This window comes from Gobio gobio, assembly GCF_949357685.1.
Source record: "Gobio gobio genome assembly, chromosome: 4".
Taxonomy (NCBI): domain Eukaryota; kingdom Metazoa; phylum Chordata; class Actinopteri; order Cypriniformes; family Gobionidae; genus Gobio; species Gobio gobio.
In genome coordinates, this window is record NC_137100.1 from 3,299,709 (window position 1) to 3,327,650 (window position 27,942).

The window sequence follows — 27,942 nt, forward strand, 5'->3', positions numbered from 1 at the left end:
TATATTATGTAAACACAAACTTTTATTTTGGATGCGATTAATCGCGATTAATCTTTTGACAGCCCTATTGTAAATATTGTTTGGGTTTATTTATGAGACATGTTCAGGAGCCGGCGCCTCCATGTCACGATTGTTGTCTGCTGATGCCTATTTGCTTCTTATTTTTTAAATCCAGCCAATTGGCTGATGAAACATTGATCAAAATTAAGATTACAAAACGAAATTCACTTTAAAGAAAGGCTTTCTACAAAACAAAACTTCATGAAGTGGTCAAAATCTTGTCTGATCTCATCTTTTCACTTTTCATAATCAATATAGCCGAGATGAAATTTTAAAATAACATTATAATATTTAAACATAAACAGGAACTTCCTGTAAATGCTCTGAAAGTCTGACGCATACAGAAAATGCTTTCACACTAGAAACGAACCGAACCTTTGTTCAGTTTGATCCGGTCCGAGACTTCCTCTTTTTGTCTGACCAAATTTCGTCTGTTTGGTCTGGGGGAGGTTTCACACCTGTCATTTTGATTCGGATCAAACTTAAAAAGTCCGAAAATCCGGACCAAACAAGGTAGGTGTTCTACCACTTGGCTTGCTCAGTTGGGGGACACTAAATTTTCAACTAATTATTCAAATAAATGTTCAACTATATTACTGATCTACCCGCATTGTCACTATATCAGGGCTCGACATTAAGCCTTCGGACAAGTAAATCGGTCATTCACTTGTCCGAGTAAAAAATGTGCATGTCCAGAAAAAAAAATATTTTTTTGTGTGTGTTGTAAATATAATTTATTCTGAAGTAATATTCTCATTAGTGTTCATTCAGCTTTGACATATTAATAATATTTTAATCATTATAAAGTTATAAATCTTTATCAAATTTATAACTGCATTAAATGATCTTATAAGATTGTTTTAAAAATGTTTTAAATAAAATAAAAAATGTTGGAAAGAATAATAACACAAAACTAAACCGCCAGATTCGTTCAAACAGTTGATTTGTTTATGAATGAGTCATTGAATCTTTCAGTCAACCGATTCGTTCAAAGCGCTGAATCATTGAGTAATGAAACACGGCTGAGGGTTGCAGTGAGATGCGTTATGGTTCTTATTTTTCGCTCCTGAAACAGAACAAAAACAGTCAATATTGCATCTAAAATGTCGCTGACTTAATATTAATTACTTGTTTATTGAGCTGTCATATGAAATCAGAGTCATATTTTCAGAGTCGTGATGGTATTCAGCACTCTTGGTCGTGTGATGTTGCTTAACTGTATCATATGTAATAAATATAAAAGCTTCACATTTGTAATTTTTACCAGAGTGTGTTCACTGCGCTCATTTGTTTCCATTTCTCCTCAAGAGACTGCGCTCCAGTCGGACAAGTAAAATTCTCTTTTACTTGCCCCTTCAAAAGCGGACAAGCGTTAATGTCAAGCCCTGCTATATGATAATCTCTGTTTTCTCCAGAGAGGCTGTACAGCCGAATCAAATTCTGTTGCATTATTTTCCTTTTTAACACTGTGAAACAATCAGCACTGTAAAAAGCGACGTATAAATAAAGGTGACTTGACTTGATTAGGTGTGAAAGGGCCCTAAATGCCGTTTTGACGCTCCTAAATGTGACAGATCGCTAGGGATTGTTATCGAGAACCGCTTCCAATTTTCCCAGAACCGGTGATTCGATAAGAAACGCGCATTTCGATCCCGCTTATCGGTTCCTGTGTGTGCAATTTAATGTGATTTTTAAACCATTCAAGCTCAAAAGATGTTGTTTTCTGTGCTCTGCACACATCACACACAAAGCGTGCGCTCAGAAAATGTGATTTTAAACCCCATTTGAGCGCAAAGAAGACAAATTTAGCATCGGTGCATCTCTACATTCAAATGGTCGTTTTTCTGCAAAGCATTGGGATCGATTTCTATTCGTAAATGTTGATCATTTTAATTGATAACGCATTAAAATGATTCTCGTACAGCGTCCATAAAATGATAATGATAATAATAACGATTGCAATTATTTTGTTGAGAGGAAAGAAACCGTTTTTTAGCTTTGGGATTGAGAAGGCAATGCATGTAAGGTTAATGTAATACAGTAGCTCAGAGGTGAGATGCATACTAACGACGTGTATCATAAATGGCACAGATCGAACGTAAACGACTTTCAAACATTAGTGGATGCAGTTCAGAATCCCAATAAACGACGCCCCAGTGCAGCCTGTTTGCAAATTCATACTTTTGCAAAGGCGATAACATTCAAGTTTTATCTTAAGTTCCTTAAGTACTTCTTACTCACAATGTAAATGAATATAAGCAGCTCCGCTTCGTATTTCACTATAAGAACAGCCACTATGCCAGAGTTTGGGTTTCTCCGAAACCCTTCGGACCGACGTACCGACAAGCGTTTTCCTCAGTGTGTTGAATTTTTTTAACGGTTTTTTTTCTAAATCGTAATTCAGTGGGAAATAAAGAACTTGCGCTGCTTTACTATCAGCAAACGTGGCTGACGCAGTTGCATCATGCCCCCTTTTGTGAATTTTTCTTTTTTATGTTTTATCTTTGTTGTGTGAGCTTGCGTGTTTTTATGTTACGGCCGAGAGGAAAAGGGTCTCAAAAGATCTTCTCTTTTCTTCGATGCTTAATTGTTGGCTTCGCCCGCCTCGTCGTCCTGTTGATCGCTCGTCCAGAGCGTCAGATTATCTCGCAGGAGCTGCATGATGAGGGTCGAGTCTTTGTAGGAGTCTTCATTGAGGGTGTCCAGTTCGGCGATGGCGTCGTCGAAAGCCGTCTTGGCCAGATGGCAGGCCTGCTCAGGTGCATTCTGGATCTCGTAGTAGAAGACGGAGTAATTGAGCGCCAGACCCAAGCGGATGGGGTGTGTGGGCTGCATGTGCTCTTTGCTGATCTCGTGGGCCTCGCTGTACGACTTTTCGGACGACTCCACCACCCCGGCTCTCTTCTCACCTGTGGCCACCTCCGCCAGGTAGCGATAGTAGTCGCCCTTCATCTTCAGGTAGAAGACTTTGCTTTCGTGCTGGGTGTCGCCACAGTTCTTGATCAGGAAGTTGTCGAGGAGGTTGAGCACGTCTTGGCACACGGCCTCCAGCTCCTTCTCGATCTTCTCGCGGTAGGCGCGAACCATCTCGATTTTTTTCTCATTGCCGTCCGCGGAGGTCTTCTGCTCGATGCTGGAGATGACGCGCCAGGACGAACGGCGCGCGCCCACCACGTTCTTGTAGGCCACCGAAAGCAGGTTCCTCTCCTCGTTGGACAGGGCCTCGTTCAGCTCCGTTACCTTGAAGAAGGGGAGGAGATGGAGAAGTTACTTAATCATTCTTTAAAACAGGTTACGTTCTCTTAACCCTCTGGGGCTCTTCGGTCATTTCTGACCTGAATTTTTTTAAATACACTTTTTTTTAAATCATAGCTTCATCGGAATGGTCTTTATTGGTACTTGGTATATGAACACCCCCAAAAAATTGGGGACTGGATTTGAAAAGTCTAAGTGGTTGTAAAAAAAATTGTCACACTCAGGACCTTCGGGTCAAAAATGACCCCCATAGGAAATGAATGGGAAATTGCCGTTTTTTTGTGCATACAATCTACAAATCAGCCAAGATGCAGAAAAAAAGGACTCAACAGTGAAGGGGTGAATCTCTAAAACATCAAGAGAGCAAAACAGACAAAAAAATTCACACACACACACACACACACACAAAAACACAATTAGCTTTTGGAATGGCACGCGTTAATTTGTGTGTGCGTTTGTTTTTGTGTGTATAAGTGTGTGTGTATGTGTGAGAGTTTTTTTGTCTGTTTTGCTCTCTTGATGTTTTAGAGATTCACCTCTTCACTGTTGAGTCCTTTTTTTCTGCATCTTGGCTGATTTGTAGATTGTATGCACAAAAAAACTAATTTCCCATTCATTTCCTATGAAATGTCCTGAGTGTGACAATTTTTTTTACGACCACTTAGACCAGGGGTCTCCAAACTCGGTCCTGGAGGGCCGCTGTCCTGCAGAGTTTAGCTCCAACCCCAAATAAACACACCAGGGGCCGGTTGCATAAACCATTAAGACTAGTCTTACAAGTTAGACATACATTTTTTTCTTTAAGACTGTTCATAACTTTTTAAAATCAGTTGAACAACTCAAAAGCACGAGTTCGATGGTCAAAGTACGAACATATTACAGTTATGACAAGATTAGAGGGTCATATCGATGACGTAAAGAGGAACCAAAGGAAACAAACATATATTAGGAGTTTATTGTCTTACTTTTCGGACACACTGCGAGCTGATGCTTGAAACTGACCTAGTTGCTTAACGTTATAGGATGTGGAAATTAATGGGTCTTTATCATCACTGAAGTGAGCGATGATACGATTGCAAATTGACAAGCAAGCAAACATGACACATGAGCATATTCAAGCAAAAGCCAGAATACATTATAGAGGTGTAATGATACACCTATGCCGAGGTCCGGTTCATGTCACGGTTTTGGAGCCACGGTTTGGTTCTGTTTGCAGTGGAGTCAGGGTTTATGGCGGGTACCAGCAATAATAATAATTTAGCTCCGCCCACACGATACGCCTCCAGTTCGGACAAGTAAATCTGTCACTCACTTGTCCAAGAAAAAAATGTTTTTGTTGTTGTTGTTGTAAATATAATCTATTCTGAAGCAATATACTCACCAGTGTTCAATCAGCTTTGACATATTTAAATCTGCATATTTGTGATATTTTTACCTTTTTATAAAGGCCATTTTTCCATAATCTTATTAAATATAGGCTATGCTTCAGCTTTCATTTTATATTCTTAAATTTGATCTATAAATTAAATTAGAATAAGACACTATAGGCTGTTACCAATCAAATTAAATTATTTACACTGAAAAATTACAGCTGCATTAAATAATGTTATGGGATTATTTTAAATATTTTTGAATATACAAATAAGAAATGTTGGAAAGATGAAACTAACCCACCAGTAGGTGGCGCTGTGACCGTCTGAATGAGTGAGTCATTGAGTCGATTCAGTGAAACGATTCATTCGAACGGTTGATTCATTCAAGAATGAGGTGGTCGTTTACCAACAGGTCATTGAATCTTTGATTCAACCGATTCATTAAAACTCTGAATCGTTCAGTAACACACACACTGATGCTGTGAGATGCGTTATGGTTCTGCTGTGATCTTTGTTTGGAACTATTTTCGCTGCTGAAATAGAACAAAAACAGTCCATATTGCATCTAAAATGTAAGTGACTTAATGTTAATTAATTGTTTATGGAGCTGGCGTATGAAATCAGCCTCATGTTCAGTCGTGATGGTATTCAGGAAAAGACACTCTTGTTAGTGTAATGTTGCTTAACTGTATCATGTTATAAATAATAAAACTACACAATTTTAACCGTGTATGTTAACTGAGTTTCTTTGTATGAGCAGCGCTCTTTTGTTTCCGATTTTCTCCTTGAGGCGGTGCGAGCCTCAAAAGCACAACCTTGTTAAGTCAGTTTATATTATTATCCACTGTCGATTAGTGTTAGACCGATATAACGTGCCGATATTTGCAATTTTTAAGTGTATCGGCATCGGCTGATTCAAGGCTGCTGCGTTCGCCGATATTTTTTTCCCTGCATTATTTACAGACAGGCGTCCACAGGGCAGCTCTCACCGTCTTCAGACTGTCTTGCTCTCCCTCCCTCGCGCATATTAATCAAAATCAATTGAGAATTGACAAGATGGTAAAAGGTGGAAAGACTGAAGCTTCACGTGGAGCATTGGGAGATTTTTTCCTGAATTACCGCTGGTGTTGCTCTACAAGAGATTAAGTGAAGTGCACGTACACTCTAAAAAATGCTGGGTTAAAAATAACCCAAGTTGGGTTGAAAATGGACCAATCCAGCAATTGGGTTGTTTTAACCCAGCGATTGGGTTGTTTTAAGCAAACATTTAACCCAACCGCTGGGTCAAAACAACCCAATTGCTGGGTTAGTCCATATTCAACCCAACTTGGGTTATTTTTAACCCAGCATTTTTTAGAGTGTAACCATTAAATGACTAGGTTGTAAATAGTTTTAAAATGAAGTATAGTACAGTCAGTGTGCACTTTATTATGCTGCTCGCTTGTTGATACTGTGTGCAATAGTGTCATTATTTTATTTATGCTTAAATATTTATTTTCAGAATTTATTTTCACCACTGAAATCTTTTTTTCTTCTTGTTCTACCTCACCTGTTTTTACTATTTGTTAAATATTGTTTTTTTTAGTTCAATAAATGTTCCTTTTTTAAATTGTACATTTTAAATTGTCATCATCATGATCATTGTATCATTTTTATGTTGTAAATTGAGGGAGCAAAAGCAGCATCGGCTCCAAATATCGGCTCAAGAAAATCGGCAGCCCGTATCGCTCATCGGCTAACTGTGCGTTCACACCGCCGCCGGCGAGAGCGTCAAAGTGGCCGAAAGTCATTCATTCTCAATGGGAGCCTGGCGGCGAGCTCCGGCGAGAGCGGCGCGTCTTGGACGATTTGGGCGTCGAGGAGAGTTGAAATCAGGTCAACTTTATGGTAATGAGCTACGACGCGCTTCGGCGGCAGCCGGCGGCAACCAATGGGAATGTAGAAGTGCTCCGCTTGAGATGATTCAAGAGAACGCAGTGCTGTAAACTTTGGTTCCGACCACATTAGTTCCCAAGCAAAATAGAGGAGAGATTGATCACTGCTGGTGCAGCGGGTTTGATAAGAAGGCACGCAACATTATTTATACACCACACAAATGGCTTTTAATTGGTTTATTTCGTTAGCAAACATGTAACTATAATTGTTAAGTTCTTTCCATCGATCTGCTTTTTTTTACTTTCACATTTAAATGATTTCATGAGGTTATCCTATACATTTATACCCTACCTGTGGTCAGTTTGCACAAACGCCGATCAACATGATTGTTTGCTTTGCAGCCCCTTTAAATGCAGTTTTAAAAAAGACCAAGCATTCGATCTACGTCAGAGCGGCAGCGCGTCCACGAATCTTCTACAGCGTCGATGGCAGGGCGGCCAGAGCGAAGTTTGACGCTCTCGCCGACGGCGGTGTGAACGCACAGTAAAGGCCTGTTCACACCGGGACGATTTTCGCACGCGTTTATCGCCGACGTTTAACGCCTCGGGACTAAACAATGGGCGCCAATGTGAGTGTTCACACCGACGCGTAAAACGCCAGGCGTAAAAGCGTCATTTTTAAAAAAACGCCTCGGGTTAGTTTTTTTATTTTGACGCGGCGCGTAAAAAACTGTCCGACCAATGAGATCGGCGCTTTTGTTCACGTGCCTGGAGCTGCTGAAGTGACAGTAAAACACGACTTGGTGGCGCTCGAGCACAAAAACGCTCTTGCCGAGCACGCATTGATACGACGAAGAAGTAGTAAGTAGACAAAGAAGATGAACTGCTAATGCTGCTTGCCAGTTAGCAAAAAGTGTGTGAATGGTTTTGTCCATATACATAATATGTCTATGGTTTTGGCAAGCACGTAAATACTGTCTCTCTTCTCCTTCTGTGTGACAAGCGAGTGTCAGAGGCTTAAAGTGCCGCAGCACCATCTTGTGTACGGGAGCGCATCGACTGAATGTGCACGTTCACTCGGCGCAGCGCCAGTGAAAATCGCTTGGGTGTGAACACTCAAGACGCGCCGAAAAACGGCACGAAAAACGCTGGCGATAAGCGCGCGCGCGCGATATTAGTCCCGGTGTGTACAGGCCTTAAGGCTGATGGAAAAAAATCGGTATCGGCACTAAAAAATCCATATCGGTCGATCCCTATTGTCGATCTCCACTTACACTGAATGCACAATCATTATTGCATTTCGGTGATTCCCTAGTTAGTTTTTGTTTTGACGTTTTAACCAGCAATACTTGTCCGTCGGTCCATCAATGCATTTGATAATTCATACTGTGATGACATTCATCACAAGACTTATTAGTTAAAGCGTTTAAAAAATGCACCTGCAGACTATTTCTTAAAAATACTGTTATTTATAATACCCTTATCGTCTTGTACTCCAGGAAGGAAGGAAAACCTGCGGTGCTGCAGAATGCATTTTGATGCTTCCTTTAAACAATGCTGGCGAAACTAAAACCACACGTTTAGTGACATTATTGGGGTCACTCATAATAACCCTCCTTCATTTGCATGGGTCACTAATGAAAGCCAAAAGGGGGACGGTTGTCTTTATACACTACTCTGGGTCAAGTTCAGCCATGCCCATTAGTTTTGAAGGAAATGTCATGCAAGTATGGCAGAGAGTGTGTTGTAAATGCATGTTCACGATGTCCTTTTGAGTGAACAGTTTAGCTCCGATGTGCTGATTTGCCAGATGTCTATTTATGGACATGGCATCTTCATTGTTCGTTTTCAGCATGTGTAGACTGGAAGCGGTGTAGTAAATCTATTCAGAGAAAGACTGGCAGCGTTTCAGACGAACACATCGCATTTCTGTTTGTCGTTTGCAGAGCGACATAGTGAAAAGTGAGCCTATACATTCTTTAACATTGGCCGAATGAAAGCATGGCAGGGATGCTTTGATTGAACAGCCTGATAGTGGGCGGATGAGCTAAAGATCTCTCTCTTCTCCACTTCCTTTCAGATGCAATTTCCTGCGTCCTTTGGAGAGGCTCTGATTTACTGCACTGTTTTGCTGCATCATCCGCATCCTCATCCCAAAACACACAAGCACATCTGACACAGAGAGCGGCTGTTGATAACCTGAGCGCTCGGCAACAAAGCAGGTTTGATATTTCGGTAACATTTTACGATAAGGTTGTGTTAGTTGATATGAAATTAACATTTTTAAAACTACTTTTCTATTTGAATTGAATAAATTGACAAAAGGTGATGCATACATTTAATATGATAAGAAAACATTGCTCTTATAATGGTTAAAGTGCCCCTGGACATTAATTTAAAGGGACAAATATCGTCCTGTAATGGGAAAGTTATAATTGGAATGTGTGTTATTGATCAGAAAGTGCTCCTACATTTTTGACTGTGCTAATTTTTTTTTTTATCCTCAAGAGAAATGTTAGCGTAGAGCCCTGGGTAACACTAACTTTAACCGTGGTAATTTATCAGAAATGTAAGTTAATATCTAATTTTATACATTTTTTAATGTAGACATGTACTAAATGAGTAATAAAAGCCAAATTACAGACTATTTTTGTTATAAACTTGCAGTTTTGTGAATTTGTATTTATGTTTATAGACTAGACCATAACGCCATTCTAGATATAGAAATAATGTTTTACTTTTTGCCATGTGTGCACTGCAAAAAATGCCCTTATTTAGTATTTTTGTCTTGTTTCTAGTCTAAATATATCTAAAACATATACATATTACATATACATATTTTTAGCAAAATTATCTGTCAATGGGGTAAGAAAAATAAAAAAATAAAAAATCTTGTTTCTGTTTGGGATAGAAAGCTAACAGAAACAAAATTATTTTTCTTACCCCATTGGCAGATAATTTTGCTAAAATATGTCAAAAGACAAAAAATATATTGTGTCATTTAACTTATCTAGAAAATGCATCTGGTTTTAAGATTTTTTATATATATATTTAGACTAGAAACAAGACAAAAATTCTAAATAAGAGCATTTTTTTGCAGTGCACACATCCTTGTTTTAAACAAGACAAAAATTCTAAATAAGAGCCTTTTTTTTTATTTAATATGTTTGCATTTTCTAGATAAGTTAAATGACACAAGATATTTTTTGTCTTTTGACATATTTTTAGCAAAATGATCTGCCAATGGGGTAAGAAAAATAATTTTGTTTCTGTTTGCTTTCTATCCCAAACAGAAACAAGATTATTTTTCTTACCCCATTGGCAGATAATTTTGCTAAAAATATGTCAAAAGACAAAAAAATATCTTATTTTTAAATTTTTCTTACCCCATTGGCAGATAATTTTGCTAAAAATATGTCAAAAGACAAAAAATATCTTGTCATTTAACTTATCTAGAAAATGCATCTTGTTTTAAGATTTTTTGCCCCCAGAAATCAAGAAAACATATTGCATGTAATTTTCCTTAGTAAAAGGATCTTGATTTGAGAAAATATTTAGATATTTGGACTGGAAACAGACACAAATACTAAGTAACAGTGTGGTTTGCAGTGTGGTTTTACCTGTGGTGATCTAAATTTAAATAAGAATAGAGTTGTAACTCAGTAATAATATTTAAATTTCACCCATTAAAACTTTTTGGTTGTTGAAAGTTTTACAGATATTATTGTATAAAATGTACATCTGTGTCCTATCTCATGTCCTATACTCTAATGTAAGCTCAAGCTCTTGTCAAATCTGTCATGTTTCCAAGAAACAAAACATGTTAGTTCACACCAGACGCGAATGAAGTGAATAAATCGCGGTTGAACATTTTGAGTTTACTCGCTTCATCCACGCTTGACATTCACTTTACAACAGACGTGAATTTGCGTAATGGGAGGAGCTTCTGCCAGCGGCTCGTCTCGTTGCGAAATGGCTGACATGATTGTTTTAAAATACGGCGAATAAGCTCAATTTGCCGGCTTTAGCTAGCTTGTAGTCTCAATAAGGTGAATTCAGGGTGATTGGGACACTTTTTCCAAGTCATCTCATTGGCAAACAGTGTCCCAATCACCCTGAAATTACTCCATATATAGCTCAAATTGAGTAAAGAGCGTTTTTTACAACTTACCAGACTGTCCGACCTCCTCACTCACTTTCTTCCAAGCAAGATCCTTTTTATTCCTGTTTCTATAAAGTACGTACAGCTCCGGATATCCACATATGATGTTGTCCTCATTGTTGTCACTACTAGAGCAAGCTCCTGATTGGTTAACGTGGCGTGAATATCCGCCAAAGTTTCACACATCAAACGCTCAATTCGCGACTTATCATTCGCGAGAATCGCGCCACAGAATGTCTATTCGCATCTTTGCATTGACTTAACATGTAAATCATTCGAGCTTAACGCTTCATTCGCGTCTGGTGTGATTTTAAAATGCGCGTTCAGCACCACCGCTCCCTATTCACAGAGTACGCACGATCGCGAAATTGAAAGTGAAAGTAAACAGGAGCCGCATTCAAATGCTATTTCAATACGTAACCGCTGTTTGAAAGCCTTGAGGCACGGGCATATCTCCCGATATAAAAGCTTTCTAGTTGTAACCGTTTCTTAGCTCTGTGTCATGCTTGAAGAATAATGTGGCCTCTATTTGCACTTTGAATATTGAGTACTTTGATTATGGTGTTATGGTTATAGATCCTTTTCACAGACTGTGATGACGCGTTTTAACGGTCATCAATATCGTAAATCCTGCAACTTTTTTTGTATTTTCATTTAAAAAAAAAAAAAAAGTACATTTATAACACTAATACTTTGTATTTTATTACTTTTGCATCAAATTACAAGAAAAAAGTTACCGCTGCTGTGAAGGTGTTTAGTAATAGCGTCTATGGGAGTGATGGTAAAAATTAACATATTTCTCTCTTTTCACTGCCGTTATCAATCTCACTCTATTTTTTCCCTCTTTTTGAAAGTTGTGAAATCCCTACTGTGGCGTTTTTATTTTGCTATGTGAGCAAATGGGCACAAAAAAAAAAATATTTAATGTATTCTCTCATTCACAGCTATAATATTTAACCCAACTATGACGACTTCCACTCTGAGAAACCCGGAAATGTGAAAAGGGTCTATTGTTTGCATTGTTTAATATCTATGATCAGTCTGTGGGAAGGAGTTCAGTTCGGAGGTCAAACGAAGCTCATGTGCAGATCTGAGGTCTGAAGAGACGATCATACAGGACAGAAGCTCAGTCAGTTGAGTTTGTGGGAAAACCTTTACAGCGCTTGTTGTCTTTTACTGCATATGATAATTCATACTCAGAAAGTAGAACTGAAATGACATTCATTACAAGATGATGAGTTAAAATATTTCAAAATTTCCTGCATCAGAATTGATCAGTATCACAAACTGCCTTTAACCTCTTCCTCACACAACCTCCCATCCAGACAGCGGGGGGTAAGAAAAGAGCCGTCTCCATAGAAACAGGGTAATCGTCTTTGTTTGGAGGCAATCGACTATCTTTGCTGCTGCCGTGGCAACAGCAATGATGTCCGCGCTTCTGCACACGTGTGTGAGCTTTTATGTGTGTGTGTGATGGAGTGTGTGGGTGGATGCGACATGCTGTTGTATGTGTCCAGGTTATCACACATGGATACATAATCATAACCTGTCAGGAAAACCTGCAGATGTGTTAATCAAGCAGTGTCTGTAGAGTATACTGGGATTTCAAGCAGTCCTCAAACTTTTCTACGCAAACCACAACGATTCACCTGTGTCTATTAAAACTTTATGAGTGAGTCATTGAATCATTCATTCAAGAGATTTGTTTAAAAACACTGATTCATCCAGTAATGAAACAAGTGAAGTCTTTATGAGTGAGTCATTGAATCATTCATTCAAGAGATTTGTTTAAAAACACTGATTCATCCAGTAATGAAACAAGTGAAGTCTTAATGAGTGAGTCATTGAATCATTCATTCAAGAGATTTGTTCAAAAACACTGAATCATCCAGTAATGAAACAAGTGAAGTCTTTATGAGAGAGTCACTGAATCATTCATTCAAGAGATTTGTTCCAAAACACTGATTCATCCAGTAGTGAAACAAGTTAAGTCTTTATGAGTGAGTCATTGAATCATTCACTCAAGAGATTTGTTCAAAAAGACTGATTCATCCAGTAATGAAACAAGTTAAGTCTTTATGAGTGAGTCATTGAATCATTCACTCAAGAGATTTGTTCAAAAACACTGATTCATCCAGTGATGAAACAAGTGAAGTCTTTATGAGTGAATCATTAATTCAAGAGATTTGTTCCAAAACACTGATTCATCCAGTAATGAAACAAATGAAGTCTTTATGAGTGAGTCGTTGAATAATTCATTCAAGAGATTCGTTTAAAAACACTGATTCATCCAGTAATGAAACAAGTGAAGTCTTAATGAGTGACTTATTGAATCATTCATTCGAAAACGCTGATTCATCCAGTAATGAAACATGTGAAGTCTTTATGAGTGAGTCATTGAATCATTCATTCATAAACACTGATTCATCCAGTAATGAAACAAGTGAAGTCTTTGTGAGTGAGTCATTGATTCATTCATTCAAGAGATTTGTTCAAAAACACTGATTCATCCAGTAATGAAACAAGTGAAGTCTTTATGAGTGAATCATTAATTCAAGAGATTTGTTCCAAAACACTGATTCATCCGGTAATGAAACAAGTGAAGTCTTTATGAGTGAGTCATTGAATCATTCATTCAAAAACGCTGATTCATCCAGTAATGAAACAAGTGAAGTCTTTATGAGTGAATCATTGAATCGATAACATTTTGGAGGCCTGAAAATGTAATTTTTTAAAAACGGGTTTCAAAGCACAAGTTTTTGAAAACAATAGCATTATTATCTCCGTGTAAATGACAAAAACGTGAATTTGTGAAAATGGGGACGTCATGTGCACGCGTTACATGCTCAGTCTACAGGTGTGTAGTGTTTCTTTACAGTGGCATCGCCATCTACTGGCCTGGCATGAATAATACACCATTTGGGATCGTTTTGACAACGTTGTCGTCTGTATGCGAAAAACTCAATGGAAAAACGTTTCCGTTTTTAGTACATCATTGTCGTGTAAACATACCCTAAGCTTTAACCTTAAGTAGACGTCACATTATGGAAGCAAAATAGGTTGTGTAAAGGGTTAAATGTCAATCATGTCATGATCTACTCGCCTTTATGATTTCCATTATCAGTCAAATCTGGCACCTTCACCTTCAAGAATGTTTTTGTTTGCCTACAGCTGGAAAACGTGGCACTTTTTATGTCCTTTTTGAAGACGGACAACCCAAAGCAATTTGGACATTGTGCTACATTTACACTTTGTGCTCTGCGGAAAAACAAAAAAATCACACAGGTTTCAAACATGAGTCAGTATCGTAGAGGACAAAAAGACTTGCTGTATGATTCATGATAGGTGAATGGTTTTAAAAGGAAGGCAAACATCAAACTACTTTCTTTATTGCAATGCCTTGTTTTGCTTCCATGAGGTCGTGTCTATATAAATCAAACACAATCTCGCGCAAGCAAGCATGGTAAAGCACTCGATTATCTGGCCTGATTAGATAGCGATGCATTCAGCACGATTGCACAAGTATTGTATAGTGTGCTCATTCTGTCTGTGAGCCTAGTCACTGTAATCCTCAGTTTGGGTTGCATCATAAGACTCCAGCTATTGCAGAGGCAAATGTACGGCGACTTTCAACCCAACAGAAACGGATGAGGAAAGAGAGAAAGACTTGAGATGGCAAGAAGAAGTAAGAAAGACTAGCCTGGATGCCAGCCGAATTTAGCCCCGCCCACAAAATGTTTTGCTCGGGCAATTCGGTCTGGACTCGCTCCATAGAGGAGGAATTATGCCCGAACAGAAACTGCTCGGACCAATGAAATTGTCAGGGCGGGCTTTAGACGATGATGGACAGATGATCAACAGTAGCGTAATCATCCACGTCATCGAAGGCTCTTGGGTTGAATTTGCTCTTATCCTAAACGGAGAACTTGTTCGTATATGCGTTCACCTTCACTATTTCTCTCAGAAACGATGATCGTGTTGGTAAGTACTCTGTGTATCCTTAAATTATTTTATTACTGCCAAAGATCGTTCACACTCATCTTTTTCTTGTAACGTTACTTAATCCAGCGTGCGTGCAGACAGGGTTTCCAAGTGTTTTTGCAATGTCGCGCACAATTGCTACTCAAAACTATAGCCCAAAACTATAACTTTCCGGGGGGTTCTCCGGAAAAAAATGGCGTTTGGTTGGCAAAATATGTTATTTTGGCAAGGTTGCCTGTTAAAATTCGCATTCCTGGGTTTATATAATCACATAATTGGGGTCGCTTCAACCCGCGGACATGGAGAAAAACACGGACTTGGTAACAGTGCAGTTGAGTTCTGTTGACATTTGACAACTAACGTTACGCGTCGCTCCGTTGCTCTGATTGGTTGTGGGTCTATCCAATTGAGGTCTTTCCTGGCTCGGTTGAAACACGCCCCATAATCAAAGCTCAATGGAGCGGTACCAGACTCATATTCTGACTAGAATTGAGTATGGCCACGCCAGGCTAGGGGAAAGACAGGTTGGCTCACTAACAGCTACACCCTTAAAAGTAAAGGTTCCAAAAGGGGATTTTCGCAAAAAAAAACATCTTTTTGTTTCCCAAATTAAACTTTCAGAAAACATTCTTAAAAAAAGCATGGAAAAAATGGACCCTTTTCCACTATAAAGAATGATAAGATTCTATTGATGTTAAAGTCGGAGTGAAACGGAAGTTGAGATTGTCTTTTTCTCCTTATTGTGACGTATATCCGAGTGAAACGGCTTCTGAAATTAGAAAAAATGTAGGGCGAGGCTTGATTTCGTCCTTTGGGAATTGTTTGGATCGTTGGAAGTTGGGCGTTGCAAACAAAATGGAGGCAGATTTGAAGTTTGCACTCAGTTGTGGAGAAAAACTCGATCTATCTCTTAAAGGGAAACTTCAGTGATTTAGCATTAGGCTTTGTATCAGTAGAAACCCGGTAGTATATTCAAATTATAGTACTTTCCCCCCTCAGATAGGCCTATACACTTTTCAAAATAATATATTAATTTCAGGATATAATATTAACACGACAGTAATTTAAAGCTACACTGTGTCAGGGTTTTTCCTACATTGAATTTTTTTTGGCGGCCGCCAAAACAAATGTTTGTCCCGCCAAAGCCTTATTTGATGAGTTATTGTGATTTATGAGTGATGTAGAACCGAATCCATGTTGCATGTGGCGCTATCAGACGTGGCGCTATCAGACGTCTTCCTTTAATTACCGCTGGGTGTGAAATGCGCTCAAAAAACATGACTGATTCTCTGACCAGCTGACATAAAGCATACTTTCAATAAACGGGAAACAAATCCTATCCAGTTATGAAGTGTTTTCTGTGTGTTGACAAATCTTTTGCGATGTTCTAAAGACGGGATTCACACACAACGCGTCTGCTAATGTCCGATTCGCCACCTAATGACTCCTTTGAACCGAATCATTTTAACGACTGGTTAGAACAACTGATCTGTCCAACACTGAACTCACGAATCAGTTTAATAATTTACTCAGAACAACACCTGAAATGAGAACACAAGTGTGCTTACCCAATTTAGCAAGAGTGGATTGTAAGAATTATTTTTAATTATCAACAGTCTTTCATCTTATTTATGTGGACAATGTGTAGTAAAATAAATAGCCTAAAATGATTTAGTTTAGACTGGAGTGAGGTGAACCCAGAACAAATGTGTTGTTAGCTAGCTGATTGTATATGGCAGAAAATTGTATATGGCAGAAAATTAGGCTATTTGTTCATTTTTTTAATACTATTTTTTTTAATATTGATATGATTACCAAAACAATTATCAGTAAATAGTGTAAAAATGAGGAACAAAAACAAACATCAAGGAATCAAAATAAGATAAGCAAAAGTTACAAACTTTCTTTGAATTTATTTCAAATTTATTGTCAGTATTGCGCTTGCAGATCAAGTGGGTAGGGTATTTTTTTTTTTACCGTGCGTGTGTGTGTGTGTGGATGACCATGTCTGTCAGCCACCACCAAAGACCATTTTTGACCCAGGAAAAACCCTGTGTGTAACTTTTTTAGTTTATTCTTAGCTAAAAACACTTAGCTCTTTCAAAAATATATGTGCTCATTAATGTATATTTACTTCGTTCAAGTAATAAAGTATTCTCATAAGTTTATAAAATGCCATTGAAAATACATACGGGTGAGGGTTCGAATGCGGGTCGCCATGTTGCCTCTCCATCTTGAAATACATTAGCCAAAAAGGGACATACCCGTAAATTCAAGCTTCGCCTTTGGCGTTTTAACACTCGATGGCACCGTGTCAAATGTGGACGAGGTCGAACTGGAAGCCATATTAATCTTAGACTAAATCGGCCACTGTAGGAGTTAAAACGAAATCGGAATTGAGAGGAACAGAAACTAATATTCACTGGATGGTCATATACATTTTCACCGCTAGATGGGGGAAAATACCACACAGTGTAGCTTTAAACATAGCCTTTGTAAAAATATATATATATATATATATTTAAAGCAAAACCTTAAATGTGCCAGAAAAATATAAACGACTAGTATTTTCGTTTAATAACGTTTAATCGACTAGTCTCGCGTATCCCTAAGTTAGCTCAGTGTCACACATTGTAGATGAAAACAGAAACAGGCTCATAGCTTATAATGCAGAGAAGCTTCTTTTCATCAAAAAGAACCAGCCTCTCACTTTTCCGAAATTGATTAGTATTTGTTCATCTTTGTTAACGTTAGTTAATATAAATCCAGCTGTTCATGGTTTGTTCATGTTAGTTCACAGTGCATTAACTAATGTTAACAAGATTTTAATAATGCATTAGTAAATGTTGAAACTAACATTAACAAAGATTAATAAACGCTTTATAAGTGCAGTTCATTATTAGTTAATGTTAACTAATGTCGTTAACTAATGTTAACTAATGACCATTATTCTAAAGTGTTACCAAATAAAAATGATCATCCTATAGGCTACAGAACTGATAGTATTTAATTTCAAAAGTGCATGCATGTTCTTCTTTAGGCTACAAAAATAAGTATTTCGGCTTTGTCACAAGTTAGTCTGTTTCGTTCTCATCCGATCCAACACGTGAGAAGAAGAGCAGAACAAACGCTCACTATCTGTGCTTGTGCAGGCGCGGAGAGGTCAGCTCGCGCAACTTCGGCTCGCGCAACTTCAGCTCGCGCAACTTCGGCTCGCGCAACTTCGGCTCGCGCAACTTCGGCTCACGCAACTTCAGCTCGCGCAACTTCAGCTCGCGCAACTTCAGCTCGCGCAACTTCAGCTCGCTCAACTTCAGCTCGCTCAACTTCAGCTCGTGCAGGAAAGCGGCTCTTCATTCCCTTCAGCGTATCTCGTCTCTTCCCTCAGTTCTCCAGTTTCCGTTTTTAACACACAAGTGACATGTTCGCGAATGATTGCAATATAGGCGTATGTGCACGCGGGCGCACTTCCGGGAAAATCGGCAGAAAAATACAAAGAAAACCATCCGGTTGCCGATCGCGCGCTAGAAGCAAAAACCCGCCCGGTTCCGGTTTTTGGCCGGTCAATTGGTGCATCCCTAATAATAACGGAGCGGTGCAGAGTAAAGTGAGTGTTTCAACTTTTCAATGAATTCCTGTGATAGTTTAGCTTCCACATGCGATCTGAAAATGTGCCAGACTGGCGCTTAACGTTACCTCAGCTCTGCTCAGCTCTTCGTGAGGAATGAAATCTGACACTGCTGCAACTGTGCCGTGACTTTCGTTCGCTCACTCACACTTTATTGAAAAGACACGTTCAGTTTTTAATTGTAGTATTTATTCTCTAACGGAACGAAATGATTGTATTACTATCAAGATCAAAACGACAGTGTACGGAGTGGCCTCGTAGGGCAGCGAGGCAAGTGCATTCTGGGAGTTGTTGTCTTTCATCCACATGAGACAAATACATTTTCTGTCTTTTCTCAGTCTAGAAGGCACCAAATTCAAAAATAATTTCACATTTCTACTGCATAAATGACGCAGTTTAAATACAAAACTTAATGCTAAATCACTGAAGTTACCCTTTAAATAAATGTATTTTCTCTCTAAATCTTTTCTACATATGTTACTGAGCATATTTCGCTGGTTTATGCTACAGATTTCACTTATTTATGGCTTTATTTCTGTAAAACTTTTTCTCAGCTCTCCCTTATAAGGGGGCGGTTCACACACACTGCATTCCTAAGTGCGAGCCGTCACGACAAGCTGTCCGTCCGACTATATTGAGTAATTTTTACATAAAAAAATATTTTATTTCTCATATATTTCTCTTTTTTTGCCTCAAGTCCTTCTTGAAGAAGGTATTGTGTACACCGAGAAAAATGCACCTAACCACCATATTGCTACGATCAGCGATAGGTTTCTGAGAGGAGGTGCAGAAACGAGACGGTGGGCGATAACCCCGCCCTCGCGCCATAACCCCGCCCTCATGCCATAACTCCGCCCTCATGCCATAACCCCGCCCTCACGCCATAACTCCGCCCTCATGCCATAACTCCGCCCTCATGCCATAACCCTGCCCTCACGCCATAACCCCGCCCTCATGCCATAACTCCGCCCTCATGCCATAACTCCGCCCTCATGCCATAACTCCGCCCTCATGCCATAACCCTGCCCTCACGCCATAACCCCGCCCTCATGCCATAACTCCGCCCTCATGCCATAACCCCGCCCTCGCGCCATAGCACATGACCGGGAGAAAAGTCGTTTTCAAACAAACAAAGTGCTGCACAACTGAGCTTTTATATGGTTAAAAAAAAAATTGTTTTTAAACTTACAAAAAATAAAGTTTTGATAATTTATTAATATTACATTACTGTTAGTATTATTATTACATTGAGGCGTATCTAAATTCTACTGTACAACAGTAATTTATTTGTCAAGTTAGCCAAACTTTTATTTTGACGGGTTGCCGTGAATTTGAGTTTCTGTGTTTATGATATGACGGCCGTTTTTCTCAAATGAAACGGTAAAATGCTCATAAAGTGACTCTCAGTGGCTCTGGAGATGATGTTCATGTCCTCATATGAGAGACAGAGATGGAAACATGCAACAGTCACACACGATTCTGAGTGTGTGTGTGTGTGTGAGGTAAACCCATAGACAGTAAACCGCGCGTCTATACATTAATTTGTATTTAAATGGTCTTTTTGCTGTTTAATATTCACATACACTCGTCTATATCACAATATGTGTTCTCAGGTACCGAAATGTGGTACCGATTGATTTAATGTGAATCGGTACTCGGTAGTATCGACGTAATTCGGTCGGTGCCCTTAAAAGTACTGAGTTCGGTACCCAACCCTACAACGTCCAATAGGAAAATTAAACTGCAGTAGCCACCGTTCAACCTTAAGAGGGCAGCACTCAGACGGTTTTACACCATATATTATAGAATTAAAACACTTTATACCCAAATGTCAAAACATTTACTCGAATCAATGAACAGCATTAATAAAGCCCCAGTATTACAGATCATTAACTAAAAAAAGTTGGTTTAGGGTTTAGTTACCCTTTAAAGGGGTCATGAACTGGCTTTTTTAATTGTTTTATACTGTTGTCTGAGGTCAACTTATGACGTTTGTGTGGTTATTACATTCAGAAACATCATAATGAATCAGTAATAGGCTATTTTCAGCCCTGGTTTTGAGGCTCTCTGAAAAACGCTCTGTTTTAATGGGCGTGCCGCACTGAAGACTTGGAAGTAAACGCCCACAGCTAGGATTGGAACCGGCTTTCACCATCACAAGGCAAGCCTTTAAATGAAACTCCCAAGGGAAAAGAAAGAGAGGCCGATGTGGGATTAAAATTTTATACATTGTTATATCTAGGTTCCAATGTAATAGAATATAACTGAAAACATTATCTATATTTGTGTTTTACATTTTGAAGTTAACTTGAGGAAATTCTAAGGAGATTACGTCAGACCGTGTAAGTGTTTGAGACATTACGTATTTTGTCTTTATGCACTTCCTGACTATTTACCATGACAAGTTTAGAGCAATACTGCCTGAGTGATTGGATTAGCATCTATGCATTTGAATGACACTGTTATGCTGATTGAATTACGGCTGATGAGACAGGAATGTTTGGGGTGTGTCCCTATTTTCCTATGTCTCCTCCCCTGCTGTATAATCCCTCCCCCTGAAATGTAGATAAATTGCATTATTTTGTACTGTTAAATCAGACTGTTTTCGGACGACCTGCAGCACAGAGAGTTCTCATTAAAAGAATAACTTCTGTTTGATCCCGAAGTCTCCTGGTCTTCATCTTCTGAGTTTCCTACACTTTAGAAGATAAAAGTTCACAACACCGACCTTGAAACAGCCGATGTCAAGAGTAGGGACAGCTGGAGAGACTGACCCATGCCTGGAGAACCCTTGTTGGTGGGTTAATAGGAGTAAGGACAATTACATTACATTTATGCATTTGGCAGACGCTTTTATCCAAAGCGACTTACAGTGCACTTATTACAGGGACAATCCCCCTGGAGCAATGTGGAGTAAAGTGCCTTGCTCAAGGACACACTGGTGGTGACCGCTGGGATAGAACCAGCAACCTTCTGCATATCAGTTAAGTGGTTTAACCCACTGGACCACCACCTCTCCACTTTTTTTTTTACCCCTTTTTTGATGCGGATGTTGTAAGGGCAGAAGAGGGGGGTTCTTGCTTAAAGTAGCTCATTGTTGTTATATAACCATAGAGTGATTGCAGATGTTTTTTTTATGTTTTTGCAGCTGCAGCAGGCTTCTAAAAATAAACCGCATAAAAGCTTTATGAAAGATACATGAGTTCCAGTCCTAAAGCCACGTCTATGGTGATGCCCGATGAAAGACAGCGGGTGGAGGCGGATCACGGCACACGCACACAGGACTTTCACAATCCTTTACTCCACCTCGGAAATTACTTTCCTTTCGCAAATCCCTCGTTTTCAACCGGCCTGGTAAGGGCAGACACTGTATCGTGCTGTGTTCACACCAGACGCGAATAGAGTGATTTCAATGTTGAGTCAATGTAAAGACGTGTGTCTGGAGGTCCTGTGGCGCGATGGACTCGCGATTCCGCCTCATTCGCTCGTCCAGTTTGCGCGAATTGCACGATACACGCAAGTGATTTTATTTGGTGCTTTTTGTGCATTCGCGCGTGCGTTTGAAGCGAATTCGTGTCTGACGCCCGAGTGGAAAAAAATCTGAACTTTGGCGTCAATTCGTTAATTGGATATAATTCGTCTTGTGTAGATCTAACGGCTGATCTTTGGTCTCATGAATCTATAATTTGTTGTCTGCCAAATCGTTTTGACTGAGGGCAAAGATATATATATATATTGGTGTGAATGCAGCATAACAGAAATGGTCCACTCGTAAATATTTCAATGGGAGAAACTGTACACACGTACACAATGGCGCAATGACTTTGTGTTCATTCGGCCTCATTCTTGAATGAATCAATGTTTGAACGAATCGTTTGAATGAACGACTCAATGACTCACTCATTGCCCCCACCTACTGGCGGTTCAGAGTCATGTTTAAAAGTATTAGTAACTTTACAACATTTCTTATTTGATGGGTTGTTTTAACCCAGTGAATGGGTTGTTAAAACCCAGCGATTGGATTATTTTAACCTAGCGGTTGGGTTGTTTAAACCCAGCGATTGGATTGTTTTAACCTAACGGTTGGGTTGTTTAAACCCAGCGGTTGGGTTGTTTAAACCCAGCGGTTGGGTTGTTTAAACCCAGCGGTTGGGTTGTTTTAACCCAGCGGTTGGGTTGTTTAAACCCAGCGATTGGATTGTTTTAACCTAACGGTTGGGTTGTTTAAACCCAGCGGTTGGGTTGTTTTAACCCAGCGGTTGGGTTGTTTAAACCCAGCGATTGGTTTCTTTTAACCCAGCGATTGGGTTGTTTTGACCCAGCGAATGGGTTGTTTTGACCCAGCGAATGACCCAGCCAATTGCTGGGTTTATCCATTTTCAACCCAACTTGGGTTGTTTTTAACCCAGAGATTGGGTTGTTTTAACCCAGCGATTGGGTTGTTTTAACCCAGACATTGGGTTGTTTTACATGGGGTTGTTTTAAGCAAACATTTAACTCAACCGCTGGGTTAAAACAACCCAATTGCTTTGGGTTTTCACCCAGCATTTTTTAGAGTGTAGTCTGGGAGGATGTGGTAAACGTTAGTATCATCATCATGAGAAGTAACAGTGGATCATTTCATGTATTTTGCATTAAATGATTAACCGCGCCTCTGAGGCTCATCATCAGAGAGTTGTGTTTATTAGGTGTTCATGGGCGCCTGCATCACTGCAGTAATAAGAGTTTCTGCCTCCCATAGAGAGAAGACGACACGGATAAACACACACAGGGACCGGAGCTTTCCGGTCAGCTGACGGCTAAATCAATACATGGACATATCAATCCATCCTCCAGTGTGTCTCAGAAAGACACCAAGCTGCATGAATCCCTTACACACTGGATGACACACAATAAGTATGGAGCTTAACTTTATTAATATTTAAGATTTGGGAGACATGGATCCAGACGGCAATGGCTACATGCCATTAATGGCCAGTCAGAATTATTTATAAGATTAGACCACATAAAAGCAAACCGCTTAGACACGAATCATTGTGTAATATGTGAAATTAATCCGACTCTCCGAATGAAAATGGTTTAGTAGAGCCATTACGTGAACCGCACTAATGTGTGTATCAGAAGCCCTGTGCAATATACCTGATCATTTCCCCTCAGAAACTACAGACGTCAAGAGATGTGCGATTAGACTATGATGAGGCATTTTTCAATAATGGACAGCATCACAGCGCGCAAATATTCACACAACATTATGTCTTATCGAGTATCATCTTAAACATAATCGGTTATGTCTTAAAGCTGCACTATGTAACTTTTCCGTCCACTAGAGGTCGCCTGTTCAAAACAAAGGCGTAGTTTGATGACGTCACGTTTGAGCGCAGAATCCTGGGACATGTGGTCTTCACCTCACACCTCATATGATGTCATCGACAGGCCACGCCCTCACACGTCCCGGTTCCTCGGGTAACACAGCATCTCACGATTTACTAATAATTGGAAACATTTGGGATATTGTAAGTGCTCAACTGAACAAAATATATAACACTGGCCTTGTGGCTTTTGGATATTTGACTGAAAATATGTTACATAGTGCAGCTTTAACACTGATCAACGCACATACACAAGATCGTATCGTTTAAATATAACAAAATCTCCAGCGTTTCAACCAGTGACATTTAGATCTCATAACATTTGCACACATACTATTGCACTATTACATTCGCGTAAGACATAACCGACTAGGGTTGGGAATCGTGAGAAATTTTCCGGTTCTGGTTCTGGTTCCGGTTCCGCCTAACGATTCCGGTTCCGATTCCGGTTCCATTAAAATTATTAAACAAATAGTGGTAAAGGAAAAAGGCACAATACGCAACTCAATCCATTTTGTGTTTATTACTTGCTCTAAAATTAATTTACAGGTTGGCAATGTCAAAAAAGTCCTTTACTGTACATATATTACAGTATTAATTAAGCCATTCTTGAAACATTGTTTCAAATGAACACCTCTGAAATTGTCTTATTACATTTTATCTCTCTGTCTCTGAATAAAACCAAGTTATAAATTATATTTATTAGTTATATTTATGAATTAGTTGTATATTAATTTAATAGTAATTTTTAATAGTAAGTTATTCAGTGAACTTGTAAATAATAAATTGCAATTCAGCATTACAAAGGTAATTGTGGGAATTCATAACGCTTCGAAGCTTCATGATTCATTGTTTTGAAATCGGTCATCACTATATAAGTCGTTATTTAGTTTTTTTTTGCGCACAAAAACTATTCTCGCCGATTCATAAAGTTATTGTAGAACCACTGTAGTGAGATGGACTTTGTAACGACGTCTTTAGTGTCTTTTAAGGGTCTTGAGAGTGAACCGTGCATTGAGCCAATGGAGGCCTTTCAGAGCCATCAGATTTACACTAAAATATCTTCATTTGTGTCTGAAGATGAACGGAGGTCTGACGGGTGTCGAACGACATGAGGGTGAGTAATTAATGACAGAATTTTCATTTTTGGGTGAACTAACCCTTTAAGTAGTTACTGACCACGTTAAGTAGTTACTTAATATTACCAAAGTCCCTTTAGGACGAGTCATTTCACTCGGCGGCCATCTTTGAAACCCCTCTCGGGCATGCAAGTGTATCTCTTTGAATGGGGAAACATCAAATTCTCTCAAACGATTAAATTTCATATTTGAGATCCCCAATGAAATCTGACAACAACTGTCTCATAAATTTGCAATGCTCGAATGCACAATCCTAAACACAGCGCAACCGGAGCTTCTAACGGCATCTGCAGTGACGCGATGACTTTACTAATCAACGATTGGCTGTTTCATTTAGAAGGCGGGGCTTATTCGCCATATTGGGCGTTGCACTTTCTCCCATTCATAAGTAATCAAGACTGAGTTACACTTTGTCATTGTTACAGTGTAATTATGTATTTAAGTGCTGAGTAATATTAATTAACTACATGTACTTACTATAGGTTTAGTTGAGGGTTCGTTGCATGTAATTATGCATAATTTAATGTTATTACTATGGTAAGTACATGAATGTGTAACAAGGACACTGTAAAATAAAGTGTTACCCTATATTTTAAGGTGACTGATTCATTGTAATACTCAAACAAGTACGGAGTAATATTACCTAACTACATGTACTTACTATAGAGTTACGGTTAGTGTTTGGCTGCATGTAATTATGCATAATTTACTGTTATTACTATAGTAAGTACATGTAGATTTCAGTTGCACTTTATTTTAGGTGTCATTGTTACAGTGTAATTACACATTTAAGTACTGAGTAATATTAAGTAACTACATGTACTTACTATAGGTTTAGTTGAGGGTTAGTTGCATGTAATTATGCATAATTTACTGTTATTACTATGGTAAGTACATGTAATGTGTAACAAGGACGCTGTAAAATAAAGTGTTACCCTATATTTTAAGGTGACTGATTCATTGTAATACTCAAATAAGTACGGAGTAATATTAACTATGTGCGTACTATAGAGTTACGGTTAGGGTTTGGCTGCATGTAATTATGCATAATTTACTGTTATTACTATAGTAAGTACATGTAACGTGTAACAAGGATGCTATAAAATAAAGTGTTACCTTTTATTTTAAGGTGACATTGATTCATTGTAATACTCAAATAAGTACAAAGTAATATTAACTACATGTACTTACTATAGGGTTACGGTTAGGGTTTGGCTGCATGTAATAATGCATAATTTACTGTTATTACTATAGTAAGTACATGTAGATTTCAGTTGCACTTTATTTTAGGTGTCATTGTTACAGTGTAATTACACATTTAAGTACTGAGTAATATTAATTAACTACATGTACTTACTACAGGTTTGGTTGAGGGTTAGTTGCATGTAATTATGCATAATTTACTAGTAACTAGATGTAACGACACTGTAAAATAAAGTGTTACCTGGTTATTTCATTACTTTTTAGATGTTATTAAACATCATTCAGACGACTTGTGCACATGTTTTAGTCCGTGTGTAACGTTTTAATCTCATAATAAAGTACAGATTATTATTTTTGTAGTAAAAGTGAGTTTGGAGGACTAGGAGTGACATAAAATACATCATGTATGACATTTATCTACTTTTTAAAACATGAAAAAATGTCCATTTAAATTATTACTTTATTTTACAGGGTCCTTGTTGCACACGTTACATGTACTTTCCATAGTAATAACAGTAAATTATGCATAATTACATGCAACTAACCCTATTACTCAGTACTTAAATGTATAATGACACTGTAAAATAAAGTGTAACCTTGCATTTTAATAAGTAAAGATGTTTCTGTAACATTATCATGGTGTCCAAACGTTGCACTGATACTGTAGAGACTCTTAACACAACCAAAACTTCCATGACGGGTCGTTGAGATTGTGATTTTTAAAAGCATCCTTGCATTAATGTGGTCCTATCAACTTTCCATGCAAACTACGCCCTTGATGGAGAGAGAGAGAGAGAGGTTGGAGATTGCATTGCACCCTATTGGATGGAGGCTGATGGATCGGATGAAATGGTGCATTACGGGCACTGCACCTTGGCACACGTTGCGACACGCCTAGTGAGAGCGAACCTGCAAAGCCTGGAGAATGTGAATGCACGAAAACCCAATGTGAATGGATGGAGAGAACGGGTTCTGAGACAAAAGAGATCATTTGCATCCTAACCCAGCGTAATATAATAATGCTTATGCATCACAAACTATGAATGTGGCACTGGATGCATAGGCTATATCATTAATGTCAGTGGATTTGCAAGCAAAACTGTTATAATTATGGCCATGCATGTGCAATAATAAAGTGTCTGTGTTGTCCAGTTCGTTCGGATCTTTAAAAGGCACCGCCCAGAAATCTGGATACACACTCGCTGCTGCATTATACTCCAGTTTAATGAATGACGGACAGTGACACACACTATTCTCAAATTAGCTTATTCATCATTTCAGCAGGGCTGTGACCTGTCAGTCTGTACACTTATACGGGTCTTTAGACCAAAGTACGTGCGCTCGTTTGAATCGATTCAGTTATCAATATAAGAACCGGCTGACCATTGAAAAGATTCGGGGGGCGCGTTCATTTGAATCGATTCAGTCATCAATATAAGAACTAGCTGACCGTTGAAAAGACTCGGGTAAAAAAAGAACGCGCGTTCATTTGAATCGATTCAGTCATCAATAAAAGAACCGACTGACCGTTGAAAAGATTCAATCGCGAAAATCAGTTTAATATCCAATGGCAATGCGACAAGGCGATGGCATTGTTTCATATCACATTATTGCGAGACTTCGCGTGATTATTATAGCCAATTATAAAATACTCATACATGAATGATGTAAAAGTTGCACTTACCGATTTCATGGCAGCAGCCATATCGTCATATCTCTCAGCCTGCTCGGCCAGTCTGGCTTTCTGGACCAGCTGCTCGCGGTCGGCCATGTTTAAATTGCGGGTTATGCGGGTGATATAAGTGTATGTTTGTGAATTATGTGCTGTGGGACGCGCGCGAGCTCCTCTTGCCGCTGCAGCTGCTCTCTGCTGTCTGTCTGGCTGCTGCGCGTGCCGA

At 38.9% G+C, this 27,942-nt stretch overlaps 1 protein-coding gene across 1 annotated transcript; it reads right to left on the minus strand.

Annotated features, from left to right (window-relative positions):
* Positions 1-68: 68 nt before the first annotated feature.
* ywhag1 (3-monooxygenase/tryptophan 5-monooxygenase activation protein, gamma polypeptide 1) lies at positions 69-27,918 on the minus strand. The gene is made up of 2 exons (XM_079816039.1): positions 27,729-27,918; positions 69-3,300 (listed from the first exon to the last, which is right to left on the minus strand). Exons 1-2 carry the CDS (start codon positions 27,813-27,815, stop codon positions 2,644-2,646), a joined length of 744 nt encoding a protein of 247 aa, XP_079672165.1. The 5' UTR covers positions 27,816-27,918; the 3' UTR covers positions 69-2,643.
* Between the last annotated feature and the right edge of the window lie 24 nt (positions 27,919-27,942).